We start from the raw sequence: 17,755 nt of genomic DNA on the forward strand, positions 1-17,755 counted from the left end.
TTAAATGTATTTATTTATTTAGTCAAACTTGCATTCACTAATGCTGGAGTAAGATTTTATAAGAAAATGTTCAGTCCTGTTTAATGTTGGTGCTAGTAGAAGTTTGAGAACTAATGGCCTGGTTTCACAGACAGGGCTTAAACTTAGCCAGATCAGAGTTCAGTTAGGACATTTAAGTCATTTTCCTTGACATGCCATAGAAAAAAATCATTACTGGTGTGCATCTTGAGACAAAACAAAGGCACTGGTATTTTTAAAGATCAGTCAGTGCAAGTTTATATCAGTTGAAACAGCTCAGAATTACATTTTAGCCTCAGGCTGGTCTTAAGCCTTGTCTGTGAAACCAGGGGTACAACTAACCCACTTTGGTCATGTTTTACAATAAGGTCTCGTTTGTTGTACATGCATAGATAATTTTCTTTTTCTTTTTTTTAAATGTGTGTTGTTTGTGTGTTAGTAATCCTATATGTTATGGCGACCAAATGACTCCACAAGTATAGTAATACCAGTAAATTTTGACTGTGTGGACATTTTTAGGTCCCCGATGAGGAAACAGATTTAGACATCTTGAAGATGGTGTTTTCCATGATGGTGAAATTTGCATTGTTCTCCAAACTCTTTCTAATAAGTAAGTTGAAGTGTTGTAACTGTATAGTGTTCAGTTTTTCTAGCGCATCAGCAAAAAGCATTTTAGTGTATTTGTTTTAGAGATTGATTTGTCAATAAATGTAGAGGGTTTATCATTTTGTGTTTTTGCTTTGATTGTAATAAGGTTATTAAGAGGTTATTATTATTATTATTATTTAATATACAAAATTTCAACTTTATTCCCAGAGATATATGACGTTGAATTATATTTCAGTTCACATTAATTGCTTGTTCAGAAGTACATATTTACCATATTTCAAATCACATATGAAATATACTAAAATCCCACTTAAATGGTTCAAAAATATCACTCAAAAGTTAAACTAATTGCAATTAATGTAATTTTAAGTTGTAATATATTTGAAATTAGTTACAAATAATATGCATTTATATGGTCAAAAACATAACATTTAATTTACACTTAAGTGTATTGTTAACTGACATTAAAGTGTATTTTAGTTCACATTAACTGCATGTCAATACATTAATAGTTCTCTTTAATGTATTGACATGCGCTTTATCATATGCTTTTTCCAAGTTTAACTAGTAAATACCAAATAGTTTTTATACAGTAGCTATCTAGCCAGCAAAATCAAGATATGACAAATATAAGTTGAGTTATGAGTTATCATTAATGGGCCTTTCACACAGGACGCGGTCTGCGCGCGGCTTGCCGCTGGGTTCAGCGTTGCCCTTTAGATACAACGCGATTTGCGCTGTGCTGCACTATGGCGTAGGTGGAGTTTTAAAAACTTTTAGCGGGAGCTCTTTCATAGTTTGTTGTTCCTCCTTTCGGTCAGCAGCAAAAATGTATCTGTCCCATTGTAAGCGAGCGATAGCGCTAGTCCTGCTGATGAAAATTAAGAGAGAAGCAAGGAAGAAGGCTGTGGGTACGACCGCAAACTTGTATCGTACAGCTCAGGAAATTCTGACACACACACAGTACTAGCCGTTCATCCATTTTGATTTCTGTGCTTGTTTGGATCCCTCGATTCTATTGGTCGCGCTGGTAATCGTCACAGAGCGCAGCGGCAAAAGTTGAACTATTTTGAACTTTGACCGTGGCGTGCGCGCAAGCACGCAAATGATGCGCACCGCTGCGCTTGTGCTTAGGTCGACGCAGCAACAAAACGTCCTTGCGCGGCACAAGCCATTGAGATGAATGGGTTTTATAGTGCAGCACAGCGCATACCGTGTCCTGTGTGAAAGGCCCATAAAGACATTTACCACCACCTACTGGCAGTTTTAGTTTATTATTAGAGTATTTTTTCATTAAAGAAATAATTTTATATTTCCACAGTAATAATAATAAAATTGAGAAAATAAATTATTAAAGTTATAGTTCACCCAACCAAAAATGACAATTCTGTCATCATTTACTCACATTGTCCAAAAGAGTATATGTAATAAATGTTCTCAAACTAAATATTTCTTGCTGAACCTACTTTTTGTAATCTCTGTTTGATGCCTTGCACAACGACTTTAAATGATCTTTTCACAGTAATTTCTCCAAATTTGATGTGCAATTAATTAGATTAATTAACCACCACATCATGTAATTAATTACATTAAAAATTGCAATCGCTTACCAGCCCTAAAATATAAATATATATATATAACGCTGTGTGATATGGGGAAGATATCTATTTGCGTTTTTTTTTTTTGACAGATATTGTGATTGCAATTTGATTTGCGATTTTAACTTCGCAAAGTCAAGCCTCAACTCAATATTGTCAATAATGTGCAGCACAGTATGACTATCATTAGCCAGCTGAAAAAAAGAAAAAGGAAATTCTTACAGTTTTCATTAAACCATTACAAAATATATTTTTGTTTTTGGCATTATTCCAATAGGAATTACAGTTGATCTATTGGTTGCCATCTGCCATATTACATCCCACCAATGTTTTAAACTGTAGTTCCTGCAGTAATGACATCACTAAAACAGTTTTTTGACTAACCTCCGCCCACATGGTCTCTAAAAAGTTTCTAAAATTAAGTTGTACGTTTGAAGGAGTATTTTTGTTCCAAAAAAACCTCTTCCGGTTTGTCACAAGTTTCGGAAAGTTTTTTTTCGAGTATGGCTCTGTGTGACGTTAGATGGAGCGGAATTTCCTTATATGGGTCCTAAGGCACTTCTGTCGGAAGAGCGCGTGCTCCCGTATAGCAGAGCACTGAGAGAATGAGCACAGGCATTCACATTCGCGGCATTTGCGAGAGCGTCGCGAAAAGTCACAAAAGAAGTGTGTTTTTGGTTGCCAGGGCAATGCCAGGGCATTTCGAAGATGCTGGTTTTACAAACAAGGACCAGTTTGACGCCGGATTTGCACATTGTTTATTTCTTAAGGATAATGCAGTCCCAACGAAAAAGGGTCACGATCGTGTGTTGCAACCACATGCGGTGAGTAAAACTGCTTGAAATATCTCTGTGTTGTTAACTTAGCTATCGGCGCGTAAGCACATCAAGTAAACAACATGCGATGTTGTCATCAAACTGCACTTTCCACATGTACAGCTTAAAGTGGAACTTAGTCATTTTCCAAAACCGCTAAGCAAATATATACAGTTTCAGTACATACCACATAGAGACGCCTTTGCTGATGCTGCTCTTGTTAAATTTCAGCCTCTGGATCTGTGTCACAGCTTCCACATGCTCTCAACTCAAAAGCCTACTGTCGCTCGTGATTCTTTAGCTCCGCCCACACATCACACCTCCAGACGCTCGTGTTTTTCCGGGAAAAATCGGTACAGACTATCTTTCTCTTATAAATATAATAAAAATAAAGACTTTTTGGAGTTATGAAGGATGCAGTACTACTCTATAGGTACTCAAGATTAACAGGATATTGAGTGAAAACGAGCATTTCACCCCCCCCCCTTTAATGATTAAAATTATAATCCACATGTAAAACTATGTGCAGCACATTTTGCTGAGGACAGCGAGCTTCCTCAATCTCAATCAGTTTAATGCCGGATTCGCACAAAGATTATTCCTGAAAGATGGAGCAGTTCTCTCTTTGTCTGGAGAAGGCGTTGTTTATGGAACACAACCGGTAAGTGTATCACAACACAGGAACCACTGGCACAATCAGAACTTGTTACGTGTTTCTGAAGGAGGGACTTTATAGAACGAGGAAGTCATCAGCCCGTCTTTATGACGGTGAAAACAGCGGTATACATATAGGTGAATTGTGTGAAAAATACTGTGTTTTTTACAGGCGAAACATGAACACATGTTATATTGCACACTGTAAACACAATCAAAGCTTCAAAAAAGCACAAAAAAATGGGACCTTTAAAACCAATACAATTCCCATCATAACCCTGAAATATATAAAATTTTCAATTGTTTTGGGAGGGGTTCTATTCTATTTTTTGTTGTTGTTTGTTTGTTTTGTTTTTTTCAGCAGACAAGATTATAATGGTATAACTACTTTTACAGAATTAACTTAATTACTGAATTTCACTGGAAAGATTATTTTTTTATCTAAATAAAAGAACTGTATTTCTTTAGTCAATTATTAAAGTATTTTGTTACATTGTATTTGGGATTTCAAGAACAAGTGGAAAATGTGCTGAATGTATTATTTCATCAAGTGAAATTAGCAAGCAGTTGGGCTGATTTTACATCAGTTTTAAACGCAGAGCCAGGCGCGAGTTGATGCAGGTTTCCGCGTGTGCGTCAAGCCTCATCCATACTGCCAGATCCGCTCATGGAGATTTGCGGTGCAGGGCCATGCGCGGATATATACAGAGCATTAAAAACAGGCTATGTAAGTGTGACAATTGTGAACGGCTCTTCACAGGCTTTTGCGATTAGCCAATCGCAATGTCTCAAATTGCGATTTCGCACACCCCTACTTCAAATTTCCAATTAATTCCAATAAATTCCCCAAACTTCCCATATATTCCTTTTAAATTTCAAATGTGAATCTTTACATCCCTACATGCTACTAGTTTTTGCTGATCATGTTGATTTGTCCGCAGTAAAGTTCAGCTGATGTCTTTTTTTATTTGTGTTAGTTAAATTAATTTTGTGCTACATAATTTTGCAAGCCCTCAGAACAATGCATAAGGATGCAATTTGGGATGCATCTAGTTATTCTTGGCTACCTTATTACCAACACATCTGGAATGAAAACATCAAGAACCAATAGGTGAAGTTAACTCTAGCGCCCCCTTGAGTACTGAGGTGTGTTACTCCCACAATAACACACATTTGGAATGTTAAGAGATCAAACACTACTGACAGATTTGAGCTATATTGCTAAATATTCCTATTTGCATTCATGTGTAAAGTATCTTTATTACCTATATTAAGTGTGATAGATTACGAGTAGAAATATGCAAAGCAGGGGAGACATGTGGTTTCCGTAGTGTAGTGGTTATCACGTTCGCCTCACACGCGAAAGGTCCCCGGTTCGAAACCGGGCGGAAACAACTTTTATTTTTTACTGAAGAATTTTTAAAGTGTAACTAAACCCCTGGTCAGAGCCTGACTCCACCCACTGACAATATTTGAAAAATGCTGAAAAGTGGGCAGATCACAGCGGAGATAGAGGGGCTAACCGAGGGCAGGGCTGAGCGAGAGCGGCGTGAACCTGAGACCCACAGTGACGGATTGATTGTCAGCTGCTGTCAGAGACGCTAAAATGGAGAGTGACTGTAATGACGCAATTAGCTTTGCAACAGAGTGATCGTTTGAAGTAGAGGACTTTTCTCACCTACCTTCATCTGAAGTGGAGGATGTCGAGGTGTTTGTTCATATCAATTCGAGCAACTGGCTCAAACTGCGGTCTTAACTCCCGCACCGCGTCGCTTTTCAGCATGAGCTGTGTGTAGAAGCCCATTTCCACCTCCATTGTGTTGGAGAAGCAATCCCGTGTAAAATGCAGTTTGCACACTCCAGCTCAAGACGGGAACTCACAGTCTTCCAGGCCAAGTGCATGCAATCACTGGCGCCTAATTTTAATGTCTGCTGGAAAACTATGCAGTCCAGCAGTGCTGTCACAACCAGCAACTCTACACCTACGTACCATCCTGACCACTGTACTAAATACAGATAAATCTACACTAACTTGAAGATCTAAATAACTATATAATTGATATGCTAAATAGATGCTATAATAGTCTATCCTGGTCGTTTTCAATACTCGCAATTCCAACTCCTGACTCGCTAGTGATTTTTACGGAACAAGATGGTTTATACTGCCAAGGGCGTGGTAGCTCGTACCAAGGGGCGTGGTGAGCTGGAAACTGCTAACGTCACCTGCCACCACTTACATCACTTGCCACCGCAACATCCAATAGGAAAAATAAACTGCAGTAGCCACCGTTCAACCTGAAGAGGGCAGCACTCAGACGTTTATACACCATATATTGTAGAATTAAAACACTTTATACTCAAATGTCAAAAAAGTTACTCGAAATAATGAACAGCACTAATAAAGCCTCATTCTTATAGATCATTAACTAAAAAAAGTTGGTTTAGGGTTTAGTTACTCTTTAATTTTTATTCATGTGGCCTTTGTTTAACTGTCTACCTTTACTGAGATTTAATAGTACAGTATCTGTCTTTTTTTATTAAGTCTCTTCACAAAGTCTGCATGTTCACAAAGTCTGCATTTATGTGCTCCAAAATTTGGTAAAAACACTAATGTTGTGAAATAGTATTACAGATTAAAATAACTATTGTTCTAATAATAATAAATCTATTGAAATATATTTTAAAATATAATTTAATCCTGTACAGCAGCAATTACTCACGTGATACTTCAGAAACCATTGTAATACATGATTGGGTGCTTTTTTTATTTTTAATTGAAGATGAATTTTTTAACATTTCTTAATAGTTATCCATGATTGTAATTTTACGTATAAAAATAAAAATACCCACAATACCTTGCACATGGTTTCCGTAGTGTAGTGGTTATCACGTTCGCCTAACACGCGAAAGGTCCCCGGTTCGAAACCGGGCGGAAACAACCCTTTTTTTCCCCCACGCTTCTCAAAATACTATTCACACTAAGAATGTACAGTTAAGTACACAGGCCGGAAACATACCAACATAACATCAACCAGTAACATAAATATCTAGATACCACTTTTCACTCTATCCCTACACAGAAAAAAATATATATATTAATAATTCTTGAATATAAATTTTTGTTACTGACTGGGATAAAAATATAGTATTATCTAAAAAAAATTACGAAAGAAAGAAAGAAAGAAAGAAAAAAAGAAAGAAAGAAAGAAAAAGAAATGGCCCACAGTTGGGACTTCTATATGAACACAGACCAGGACTTTTATTCTGAAATCAACATTGGTACTGCAGAAAAAGGACTTGGAAAAGAATTTTCATGCTAAAGGCTTCATACTTCACCTGCATGTAGTCCAAATATGCCTGGTTTTAACTACGGGGATTATCAGGTAAAATTTACATGGATTTATGTAGCATGTATGTGATCTAAGGTAGCCTCAATATAATGTTTAGAGATTTACAGATTTCAGCTTCATCTCTGTATGAAGCTAATAAAACAGTTAATTCTGTTCTTTGGTAAATGTATTATTCTAACGACGTTTATATTATAGAAATCTGTGTTTCAGGGTGAAAACTAAATATATACGATTTCAAGTTGTTTGGAAACGTTTTATGACCATTAACTTAGCTTTGTATCGCCGGATTTGGCTCTATTTTGGGAACTCATTCGCATTCCGCCGTCAATCTATTTTAAAGTTTTACTTGTATAAAGTGTTTCAGTATTCTGTAATTCCTATTACATATTTTTTATTTACGATTATGCCGATATTTATACTGAGGACAGTCTTAGATGCTGGAACATAAAACGGCTGAAGCGAACTAAAGCGAAACTCAACCGCATAGAGACTGCACAAAAGTGCGCAGCTATGATGCGCTAGAACACTTGTCTTGTTTTGGCCAAAAGCAGTTGTTTACACTGCAAGGATGGCATAGAAATTCGATAATCTGCAAAACATAAACAGGCGTCAGACTAACGTGCGTATGTTCTAGCGATCATAACGGACACGGGCCTATTTTGACAGCACGAGCCACCCGTTACAAGAGGGTTTAAGGATTGAGTGGCGCATTAGAAATAGAGTTCTCTCCTCCAAGATATGATAACAATAGCCACACTGAAATGAGTATCAGAGAAAAAGAGCTTAAAATACATTTCAAACCAGGGCACGTTGAGCTTGTTCAGGTAAGTTAAGATTGTTGGTTAATTTCTAAGGAAGCACCATCATGGTATACAAGCCGAAAGCAACTTTAATTCAGACGAATGCCTTATAACCAAAGGCGAGCTATTCGGTATAGTTTTCTGGTTTAACGTTAATACAAAAAAAGACAAATCGTGTGTTATCGTTCTGGCATATTTTCCGTTCAGTTGTGATGAGATGAACGCAGCTGATGATGCTTGCATTGTTTATCAGTAAAAAGCAATATGAGTACTAACGTTACCCGAAAAATTATTCTGATTGTGTGATATATTTCATTTTTATTTAGGGCTCATCAAAAACTCTAGACTGATGTGTACACAGTGCCATTTAAGCCCTCTGTCGGTTAATTATATTAACCAGTTTCCTTTTAAGTGTCTATGGTACAAGTCAGTTGATTTCGAGTTGCAGTACAAATTCAACTCCACTCAGTAAGATGGAATTAAAACGCATGTCTGTCTAGTGCAAAAATAACACCTATGCCAACAACGTGTGTAAATGGATTGTGTACATCTATAATGAGAGAACTTTCTACAACAAAACAACCGTAGTCCAACCCAGCTGTAGTTCCACTAAATGTCCTGAGGGTGGCTTCATCGACTAATAAACACTCGAGTGCTGCAGCTTCAGCATCGACTGCATTGAACAATTTCGTGTGTCAGCTTGTGAGGCTGCAGATTTCAAATATTTGCAAATTGTGTAATTTATGAATGAAAATTTTATATGAAAAAGGTTCTTTGCTTTTTTGTTTTAGAGGATTAGCTGATTGAGGAAGTTTATAGTGGATTGTGCTCACGTATGAGGCTTTGAAAGCTATTTTAATACCAATGTAATTTTCTAAGGCCATTTCCAATTGTCTATATCACCATAAACTCGGTGAAAAACTTGTACTCTAACAATCGTATAATATAAACAAAATTACTTACTTTCGTTACAAATATAACTCCTCTAGATGTATACTTGTACTGAAAAATTGAATTTCTTCTAAGAATAAAAACCCATACACAGGTAATTTAAATTACCAAGACAACGTCTTTATAATAACAAAATATTAAATATAAGTTACCTCACACAATGAAATAAGTGACTCTCGAACATCTGAGGTAAACCGTAAATGAGGCCTAGTATCATGTAACTCCGCTTAAAGTCTTAAACTTTAACTTCAGTATTACAGTTCATCAACACGACAAAAGCTAGATACTAATTAACGTCACAAGAACGTTATAATATCTTACCTTTCTTCTCTTTTGATATTTGAAGTCGTCACAGTAAACCCAATCACTCATCCACATTGGATTTTTCCATCAGTTGTCATTAAACCCCGCGAACTGATATCGTATACCAATGATGTTGTAGGGGCGTGTCCAGATTCTGCGAAGGACGACTCTTATTGGTTTTTAGATTGTCAATCACATCTCGGACATGATATCGTTTTATCAAATATTTAAAATAAATGATAATAATATAATAAAATAAAACATCTCATAGACACAACGATTATGTGTTATATAATATACATCCAATGGATGGATACAATTATCAATTATTAAGAAAATATGCTTCTCAGACAGATTGCATCTGTTTTCTACTGCAAACATATAGATTGCATCTGACATCTTGCAGATAAAAAATGTACATCATATAAAATGAACATCATATCTCAGCTATGTATGCATACTACTAGGGTATGTTTACTTGGTTCTGATATTTAGGATGAAGTCTACACTCCATACCGGCGCGTTCTTGTAACTGGTGCAACAGGGCTTCTGGGCCGTGCTGTTTACAAGGAGTTCAAGAACAATGACTGGGATGCTTTGGGATGTGGCTACAACCGTGCCCGGCCTTGTTTCCTGAAGTGTAATCTCCTGGATGATGATGCAGTGCGAGGGGTCATTCAGGGGTTTCAGGTAACTCAACTTTTAACTTTTTTTTTTCATTCTATACATGTCTGATGTTTTCAAAGTATACATTTTTTTGAATGTCAGCCTCATGTCATTGTGCACTGTGCTGCTGAGAGGAGGCCAGATGTGGTGGAGCATCACACTGAAGAAGCCATGAACCTGAATGTGCATGCATGTTCTACTCTGGCCAAAGAATCAGGTTAGTAGAGGGACAAATCTGTGTTAGATATGGTTGAAAAAAGCACTAACTCATTAAAGTTCTCCATAAATCTTTACCACAGATGGCATCTTCCTCATCTATATCAGCACAGATTACGTTTTTGATGGACGCAATCCTCCCTATGGAGAAAACGATGCCCCTAATCCTTTGAATCTGTATGGGAAGTCCAAGCTAGAAGGTGAAAGGGAGATTCTCAGACACTGCCCAGGTATATTGTTTTTCAACCACATCTGAAAGGATCTAAACGGTTAGTTATGCCTTAACTGCAAAAGGGAAGCACTACGGGAAGTCGTGGCCTAATGGTTAGAGAGTTTGACTCCTAACCATAGGGTTGTGGGTTTGAGTCTCGGGCTGGCAATACCACGACTGAGGTGCCCTTGAGCAAAGCACCAAACCCCCAACTGACCCCCAGGCACCGCAGCATAAATGGCTGCCCACTTCACCTGGTGTGTGTACGTTCATGGTGTGTGTGTGTGTGTGTGTGTGTGTGTGTGTTCACTACTGAATGTGTTCACTTTGAATGGGTTAAATGCAGAGCACGAATTCTGAGTATGGGTCACCATACCTGGCTGTGTGTCACTTCACTTCAAAAGAAATATATTTAACAATGACCTAAGGAACTGTTCATTGATTCATAAAATACATTTTAAAAAAAGATTTTTGATGAGGACAATGATATAGGTATGATATAGGACAATACGGAACCCATTCTTGAGGAAAAATGCCTCAGTTATATTTAAAGGCCCAAACTGATCAAAATATGAAGTTGATATTATTTATTTGACTAAAAAGAGGGAATTCCGATATCTTGTCATGTAAATCAGAAGGATCTTTATAACATCAAAGCAGACAACTTTGATATTATTGCATATTAGTTGATATTATAGTTGTCACTTTGTGTCTCCCAATAATATGTCATAATAAGATCATTTAAATCTTTAGTTTAATGGTGAATTTAAAAAAAATCTTTACTGTGGAGTCAAAACATAATGCAATGCAGTACAAAGTTGATTGAGAGATATACAAATAAAAATCAGTAAAGCTTTAACAACCAAATGATGTACAGTATGTACTACAACCTTACATTTATTTGAATTATACTAATAAATACCTTAAAAAAAGTACAAACTTTTAATCAGATGATAGTAGGAATGTAGCAGATTGTATACAACAGGTTTTTTGCAAATCGAATAACAACCAATTATAGAGTTAAGCCTACTACTATATTACAGTATTAGGAGAGCATAAAATAAGGTGACCAAACCTGCCTTTTTCCCAGAACACGACCTGGCCTGGATTTCTATATTGCCTAAAATATCCATGTTTTGGCATTGTTTGCCCTGCTCAGACCAATTGTTGTATGACAAAAGTACCATGACTTTGATGTCATACTCCGATCTGCCTGCTCAGTGCTGCTTCAAGTCGAACACTAATATGTATATGTATTTGCATCGATTTTTATCGTTCTCTGTAGATCCCACCTGCTAACGCACCACGATTGGTCGATTACATACAATGTCTGAATGTTATTGGTCATTGTTATTGTGTCATTGAGTATGAAAACAGAAACCCAAAGCCAAAAACCGGATATTTTAGGCAGTATAGAAATCCTGGCCAGGACGTGTCCTGGGAAAATGGCACGTTTAGTCACCCTAGCATAAAAGGTATATTCCCTTTAAAAACAATCTCTGTTCTCTGTCTATTGCTCCAAGCAGGGGCAGCTGTTCTACGAGTGCCCATTCTGTTTGGAGAGGTGGAGAAGGTTGAAGAGAGCGCAGTGACTGTGTTGTGGGACCGTGTTCAGGAGGGAGCCGAAAGCTGCACCATAGACCACTCTCAGCAACGCTTCCCCACTTATACTAATGATGTGGCACGTGTCTGCCGGAACATGGCTGAGAGAGCCCTTCAGGTGAGTCGTTTGGTGTATACTTTATAGCAGGGGTGTCAAGCTCAGTTTAGGTCAAGAGCTGGATTGAAATAAGTCACTGTATGGTGACCCCGTGTAGAGAATGAATGCACGATATATGATCTACTTGAGCTAGTTAAGTCTAGAATCAACTTGACTTTTCAATACAGCATGTTTCTGTTGCCCCCAGGATCCGTCACTGCGTGGAATCTTCCATTACTCTGCCAAAGAACAGATGACCAAATATGAGATGGCCTGTGCAATAGCAGATGCTTTCAACCTGCCCTGCAGTCATCTAATACCTGTGAGTGAACAAAAAGCTGAAAGGATGCCCTAAATATATCCTCTGTCCTTCCTACAGTCTGTATATACAGTGCATTCCTTACCCTTGCCTGTAACCACATGCATATTTTATATGTAGAATGTGGTCTGTTCATGTAAACATGCTGCCTTCTAGTTTAAGAAAAACATTTTACTTCACATTTTTTTCTCCTAAATTTAGTTTTGATATTATCCATTTGTATTTATTTTGGTCATTAACCTGGTATATGTATGTGTGCATGTAGATGACAGAGCAGCCTGCTGGAGCAGGAGCCCAAAGGCCTCAAAATGCCCAGTTAGAGTGCTCACGTCTGGAGCTCCTCGGTCTGAGTGCGGAACCCACCCCTTTCAAGACTGCCATTCGGGACAGCCTCTGGCCCTTCCAGCATGACAAACGATGGAGGCAGACTGTCTTTCATTAAGGCAACAGCTCTATCCCAACCTCCAGAAGAAAACAGGGCCACACTCTTTAAATGTTTAGCATTTCAGTATTTCACTGAAGCAAAAATCCTATTTCACAGTCCTGAATGAAAACCGGTCCATGCTTTTTACAAGTCCAGCAGCTTTGTTTGATGTTCAAGTATACATCTATTATAGCCAACAGGTATTTCACCTTTATGTGTTTTGAGCAAATTGCACTGTGGTTTACTGAGTCTGGCCTTGACTGTACTTTGTGTTTCTTTCCTAACTGTATTACTTTATGTAAATGACAAGTAGAAGATATTAATGTTTGATAAAAGAACAGATGATATCCTCAGTTTCTGCTGTTCCCTCTTTTTCCCTTAAAAAAAAAAAAAAAAAAAAAATCTGACATTTACTTGAGGATGAGAGTGCAATATGATTGAAGCACAAGGAATGTTAATAAAATCAAGCCTTTATAACCTATACATTTATTTTATGTTTTAATGTACTTTTTATTACTTTTTATAGTTATATAATAAACTGCATACTTTATGACATAAGGGTCATTTCAAGATAGATAAGGCAACAAACACTTGGAGATAACCGCAGCTGTTTTAACATGATATGACTTTGTTCTGAAGGCACGGCATCAAGATAGTGTGGCTTAAAAGGTATGCCAGTAACCCTGCCTCATTATCACCGGATAAACATAATTCTTTAAATGATGACGGTTATTTTGTTTATTTAGTTTATTTTATTTTAACCATCACAAATGATGAAATCACTAAAGTTGGTTTTTGTAAGATCCCTCTAACCAACAAAAACCAGTCCCTTAATTGCATAGTTTCTGGTATTACTAGCTACTACAAATTCTTTAAGGTTTTGTTTTATTCAGTTGATTTATATATTGTATATGTGTGTGTGTGTGTGTGTGTTTGATATCTTGTAATATCGTACAAAATGAAACATTTAAAAAAACTTGTGTTAGCAAAGCTCGTGACACTTGTTTGGTGGTGTTGGTGGTGACGTGTTCTCATAGAGGCGGGGTCACTGGGTTGCTCTGCACGCGCCGCTGTATTGCGGTCAGCTGATAATACCGGGAGTTATTTGCCAATGGGAGTCCGCGCACCGCTGTCTACGTGACATCACCGCGTCCCTTCTGACCGAATCAAGAAGCGTTATTTTGTTCGTGGTTGCAGCTTCAGCGGTTTACGGCCGACTTCAGCGACGAAATAATAAAACAACAAAACACTTAAATACAGTAACAGAGCGAATAAACTCGTGTTTTTCTTTCAAAGGTAAGGAAAAATAACACTTCTCTGGGTTTTTTAATGAAAATTTGTTTAGTAATAAATAAATTATTGATTTCTATATATTATTCAGTCTTTTCAGATAGCGAATATGTTTGTTGATCCTGTCAAACATTGACTAGTCTACTGAACGGCAGGATTGGTCTTCAGGGTCTCACCGCCCCTCCATTTTCTTCTAAACATAGTATGGCGTACAAACAATTAAATGTATTTTTAGTCTTTCTTCATGATGATATGACGCTGTTCTATTATTATAGTCATGGAAGATATAACGTATTTCATGAGTATTCAAGTTTTTCTGTTTGTAGTGTAAACTGCTGTGTTTTCAGAATGTGTCACACATTTATTCGCGTGGGCGCGTGAGATCCTGACCTTTGTTTGGGAGCAGGTGAACAGTCGTCTTCTTGTTGTGAATGAATTAGGGCCACAGCAGTCGCCTGATTCTCATTATTACTGCCGTTTCTGTAACACTATACTTCATTCAATGTCAGAAAAATTAGGGCTTGTTAATATACATGTCAAAAACAATAAACGTACTTGAGACATTTAATCCATTCTTCCGTCAGAGTCAGCTCATTTCAGATTGTGTGTCTTAGTTTAGATAGTTATCAGAGTGTACTGTGCTCCTTCTGATATTTTGATTAGTTATTTGCCTTTTAATTATCGGAGTGAGTTAGTGAAATGTTGAAATAGTGAAACTAACTTTGTGCACATAAAAATATCTAAAAATAATAGTCTGTTTTCTGTTTTTAGTCTTCTTCCTGGAGGCTTTTTTTAAAACATAATTTAATACACGTGTAATACGTTAAGTGGATATGTTCCTGTTCAATTCTACATTTTATGGGGTTTCAAAGCATTAGTTAAACATACAGTAATGAATTATGATTTACTGACAATATATTGTCCGGATTAACATCAGTCGTTTTTAGGGAAACAAAGCTCTGTTGAAAGTGGATTTGCTGTGTGTATTAATCATTTCATTCAGGATTTTCTCTGTTGTTTGAGCAATGTCTTGCCAACTTGTTCCATTAAGAGCCACTAAGTTAATAATTTACCATCTCTGAGTCAAGAGAGCTGACTTCAGGCTAGATCAGATACTCTGAGTTCACTCATTGATGTTTTAAGTATATTTGTCAGAGCTGAATATTCCTGTTAATGAGGCTTGATGTTCACTGATCATTTAAAGATGTGTTTTTGGCACATGTGCTCTGTGATATGTAGACATAATGTGATGCATCTACTGATTCAGATCAGTGTATCATATTTAATGGAGCAAAGAGACTGCCTCTTATTTTCAGTATATTTTTCTCTACATGCAATGCCTAAAATGATGTGATTGAAATATACATATTACTGTACTTTTGTTCCTTTATAGCCTCATTGTGTTTTTTAAATATGTAGTAGAAGTCTACTGGTTAATCTACATGTTTATCTCTTGAATAATATGCTATGTATCAAAGAAAAACATCTTTACCAGGGGTCCATCAGGTAATCTCAGGCAAAACTATAGGGTGGTCTAAGGAGGTAACAAAATTGAAAAGTGAATCACATTGCAAAAAAATAAAATAATAATAATAATTGCATCTAGGCATTCACATAGTAAGCACAGTAGAAATGCTTTTTACTGTCTGACTACACAGTATGTGGTGTATATACCAGGGATCCTCAAATCTGGTTCATGAGATCCAATTCCTGCAGAGTTTAGATCTAACCCTAATCAAACACAACTGAGCATGCTAATCAGTGCCACTCAATCAATGTATTTAGGATCATTAGAAAATCACAGGCAGGTCACTTTAATCAGGGTTGGACTTGGAGCAAAATTCTGCTGTGCATTGGGCCTTCAGTGCAAGTTTTGAGGAACCCTGGTATATACTATAAAAGTTTGGGGTATGTTTGATTGTGTTTTTTTTTTTTTTTAGATTTAAAAAAAAAGTAGGTATAAAAATTCATCAATATCATTTAACAAAAGTGATGGTAAAGACATTTATATTTATAGTATAGCCTAAAATGTATGATGTTACAAAATAAATCATTAATTCAAATGAATGGTTTTTATCATCCTACACATTTGTTTTTACAGTTTTCACAAACATTAAGTAGCACAACTTTTTTTCAACAAAAATCAGCACATTAGAATGATTTCTAAAGAATCATGTGACTTGCGTAATGATGGTGAAAATTCAACTTTGCCATCACAAGAACCAATTACATTGTAAAAAATAAATAGAAAAGTTACTTAAGTGTAATATTTTACAATATCACTGTTTTTGCTGTATATATAAATCCTATTTTGGTTTCAGTGAACTGTAATAGACCCAACCCTGTTAGATGCAGGAATAGACTGTTAAAAACAAACCAAAAAGAATGAATGCAAAAGTTTATGTAATAACTCTTAACTACTGAGTTAAGATGATGAGAGAACCGAAAGTTAACTTAATGTCTCAAACAAGTTGTCTTGAATGCTCTCTCCCAGGTCGTCCCCTCATCTGCGGTGTGCAGATGAATTACGAGCAGCCTCCCCCCTACACGGGGCCGGGCCCCACCGCTCCGGGGTACCCCCCTCCCACAGCTCCCGGGTACCCTCCTCAAGGATTTCCTCCTCAGGGATACGCTCCTCAGGGATACCCTGCACAGGGATACCCTGCACAGCCGTACCAAGGATATCCAGTCAATACTGACCAGCCCAACCCTGGTTACCCAAGCTACCCTCCTGCACCCCCTGGGTCATACCCGGTCCAGACGGGATACCAGGCGTACCCACAACAACAGTATGGTGGGCCAGTGTACGGGGAACCTCCTAAGAACACTGGTAAGATCCTTGATTTCCTGTCAGATTGAACACATTTCATTTACACATTATTCAGGTTAGATTCTCTCTAAACTTCCTCATTTGGTGTTCTCCATTTTATCGAGGTTAACTTAAGTCCGAAGATTGCAGCTGTTTAAATTACATCATTAAATTGTTTAGCTTCTGTGACCTGCTTGCTTTTTAAATTACATGTTAATTAGATATTCAGCAAGATTTTAATTAGGTGTAAATTAAATGTCTAATGGACTTTTGCATACAGCGGAGACCCTCCGAGACCAATTGAAAAACATGTAATTAATAATCTACTTTGCAGTGATCTTGTGAAGTTCATACTTTTGCCATTCTGAGCAGTGTTTTTCTCCACCCCTGTGTTTTTTCTCCAGTGTATGTTGTGGAGCAGGGCAGGCGGGATGATTCTGGGGAGCAGGCATGTCTAACTGCATGTTGGACTGCTCTGTGTTGCTGCTGTCTCTGGGACATGTTGACCTAGAATTATAAGGAAACCACCATGAGCCCCTCTTTTATTTGTCAAGTTCTTTCACTCCATGTTTCAGTCCTTATTTATGGGTGACTACTGAAAAAGTAATTGAGAAACCAATAGAGTGATGTTTTGGTTGTAGAGTCCATTTCCAGTAGTCCAGCTTGGAGCACCACTTTTTATTCCTTCAATGAAGCACGATACGCACTGAGAGACTGATTACACACGTCGATCTTATCTGTAGAGGCTTATTAAACTAAATGTTTTTATTCTTTCTCTTTTGAAAATAATACAGATGTCATCTTCATTAATGAAATGCAAACATTTACATTTTGCTTGTTTATAGACCAGATTTGATAATCAGTTATGGCCTTGAATGTTTGAGCTGTCTTAATAAGTCAGAAAACGTTTGTTTCTATTAAATAAAATGATGTAATTGAGGCTTTTGTGTTCTCAAAATGTGCTTTCCGTGTAGTTCCTGCACTACTAACGTCATACTTACACCAAATGGATGTCCAAAAATA

The 17,755-nt window shown here is 37.1% G+C and overlaps 2 protein-coding genes, 1 long non-coding RNA gene and 2 other non-coding genes across 13 annotated transcripts in view; 4 read left to right on the top strand and 1 right to left on the bottom strand.

Annotated features, from left to right (window-relative positions):
* Positions 1-9,415, bottom strand: part of LOC127985671 (uncharacterized) — a 124,367-nt gene extending 114,952 nt beyond the window's left edge. Inside the window, exon 1 of the long non-coding RNA XR_008160679.1 lies at positions 9,117-9,415. This is a non-coding gene — a long non-coding RNA (uncharacterized LOC127985671). The remainder of the gene's footprint in view (positions 1-9,116) is intronic.
* LOC127985659 (methionine adenosyltransferase 2 subunit beta) overlaps positions 1-13,114 on the top strand; it is a 60,742-nt gene extending 47,628 nt beyond the window's left edge. For 2 of the 7 annotated variants that reach the window (XM_052587706.1, XM_052587707.1), the window contains exons 2-7: positions 9,594-9,788; positions 9,867-9,981; positions 10,064-10,210; positions 11,715-11,911; positions 12,099-12,212; positions 12,475-13,114. In XM_052587706.1, the coding sequence (XP_052443666.1) occupies positions 9,594-9,788; positions 9,867-9,981; positions 10,064-10,210; positions 11,715-11,911; positions 12,099-12,212; positions 12,475-12,651 (945 nt within the window). In that variant the 3' untranslated portion in view covers positions 12,652-13,114. Of the gene's footprint in view, positions 1-6,943; positions 7,078-7,325; positions 7,869-9,593; positions 9,789-9,866; positions 9,982-10,063; positions 10,211-11,714; positions 11,912-12,098; positions 12,213-12,474 lie in introns of those variants that run through there. The other 5 variants (XM_052587703.1, XM_052587705.1, XM_052587708.1 and 2 more) reach the window with 5 other exon arrangements.
* trnav-cac (transfer RNA valine (anticodon CAC)) lies at positions 5,016-5,088 on the top strand. The gene has a single exon. It is a non-coding gene; the product is annotated as a tRNA-Val (tRNA).
* On the top strand, positions 6,560-6,632 carry trnav-aac (transfer RNA valine (anticodon AAC)). Its single transcript has one exon. It is a non-coding gene; the product is annotated as a tRNA-Val (tRNA).
* A 559-nt stretch (positions 13,115-13,673) lies between the features above and the next one.
* LOC127985666 (cysteine-rich and transmembrane domain-containing protein 1) lies at positions 13,674-17,672 on the top strand. Of its 3 annotated transcripts, XM_052587717.1 has the most exons (4): positions 13,725-13,929; positions 14,015-14,125; positions 16,418-16,753; positions 17,137-17,672. In XM_052587717.1, exons 3-4 carry the CDS (start codon positions 16,444-16,446, stop codon positions 17,241-17,243), a joined length of 417 nt encoding a protein of 138 aa, XP_052443677.1. In that variant the 5' UTR covers positions 13,725-13,929; positions 14,015-14,125; positions 16,418-16,443; the 3' UTR covers positions 17,244-17,672. The 3 variants fall into 3 exon arrangements, with proteins under 3 accessions (XP_052443675.1, XP_052443677.1, XP_052443676.1); XM_052587715.1 differs by lacking the exon at positions 14,015-14,125 and having other exon boundaries at positions 13,674-13,929; XM_052587716.1 differs by lacking the exons at positions 13,725-13,929; positions 14,015-14,125 and adding an exon at positions 15,703-15,831.
* Positions 17,673-17,755: the final 83 nt, after the last annotated feature.

Source organism: Carassius gibelio, chromosome B21 (genome assembly GCF_023724105.1).
Source record: "Carassius gibelio isolate Cgi1373 ecotype wild population from Czech Republic chromosome B21, carGib1.2-hapl.c, whole genome shotgun sequence".
Classification (NCBI taxonomy): Eukaryota; Metazoa; Chordata; class Actinopteri; order Cypriniformes; family Cyprinidae; genus Carassius; species Carassius gibelio.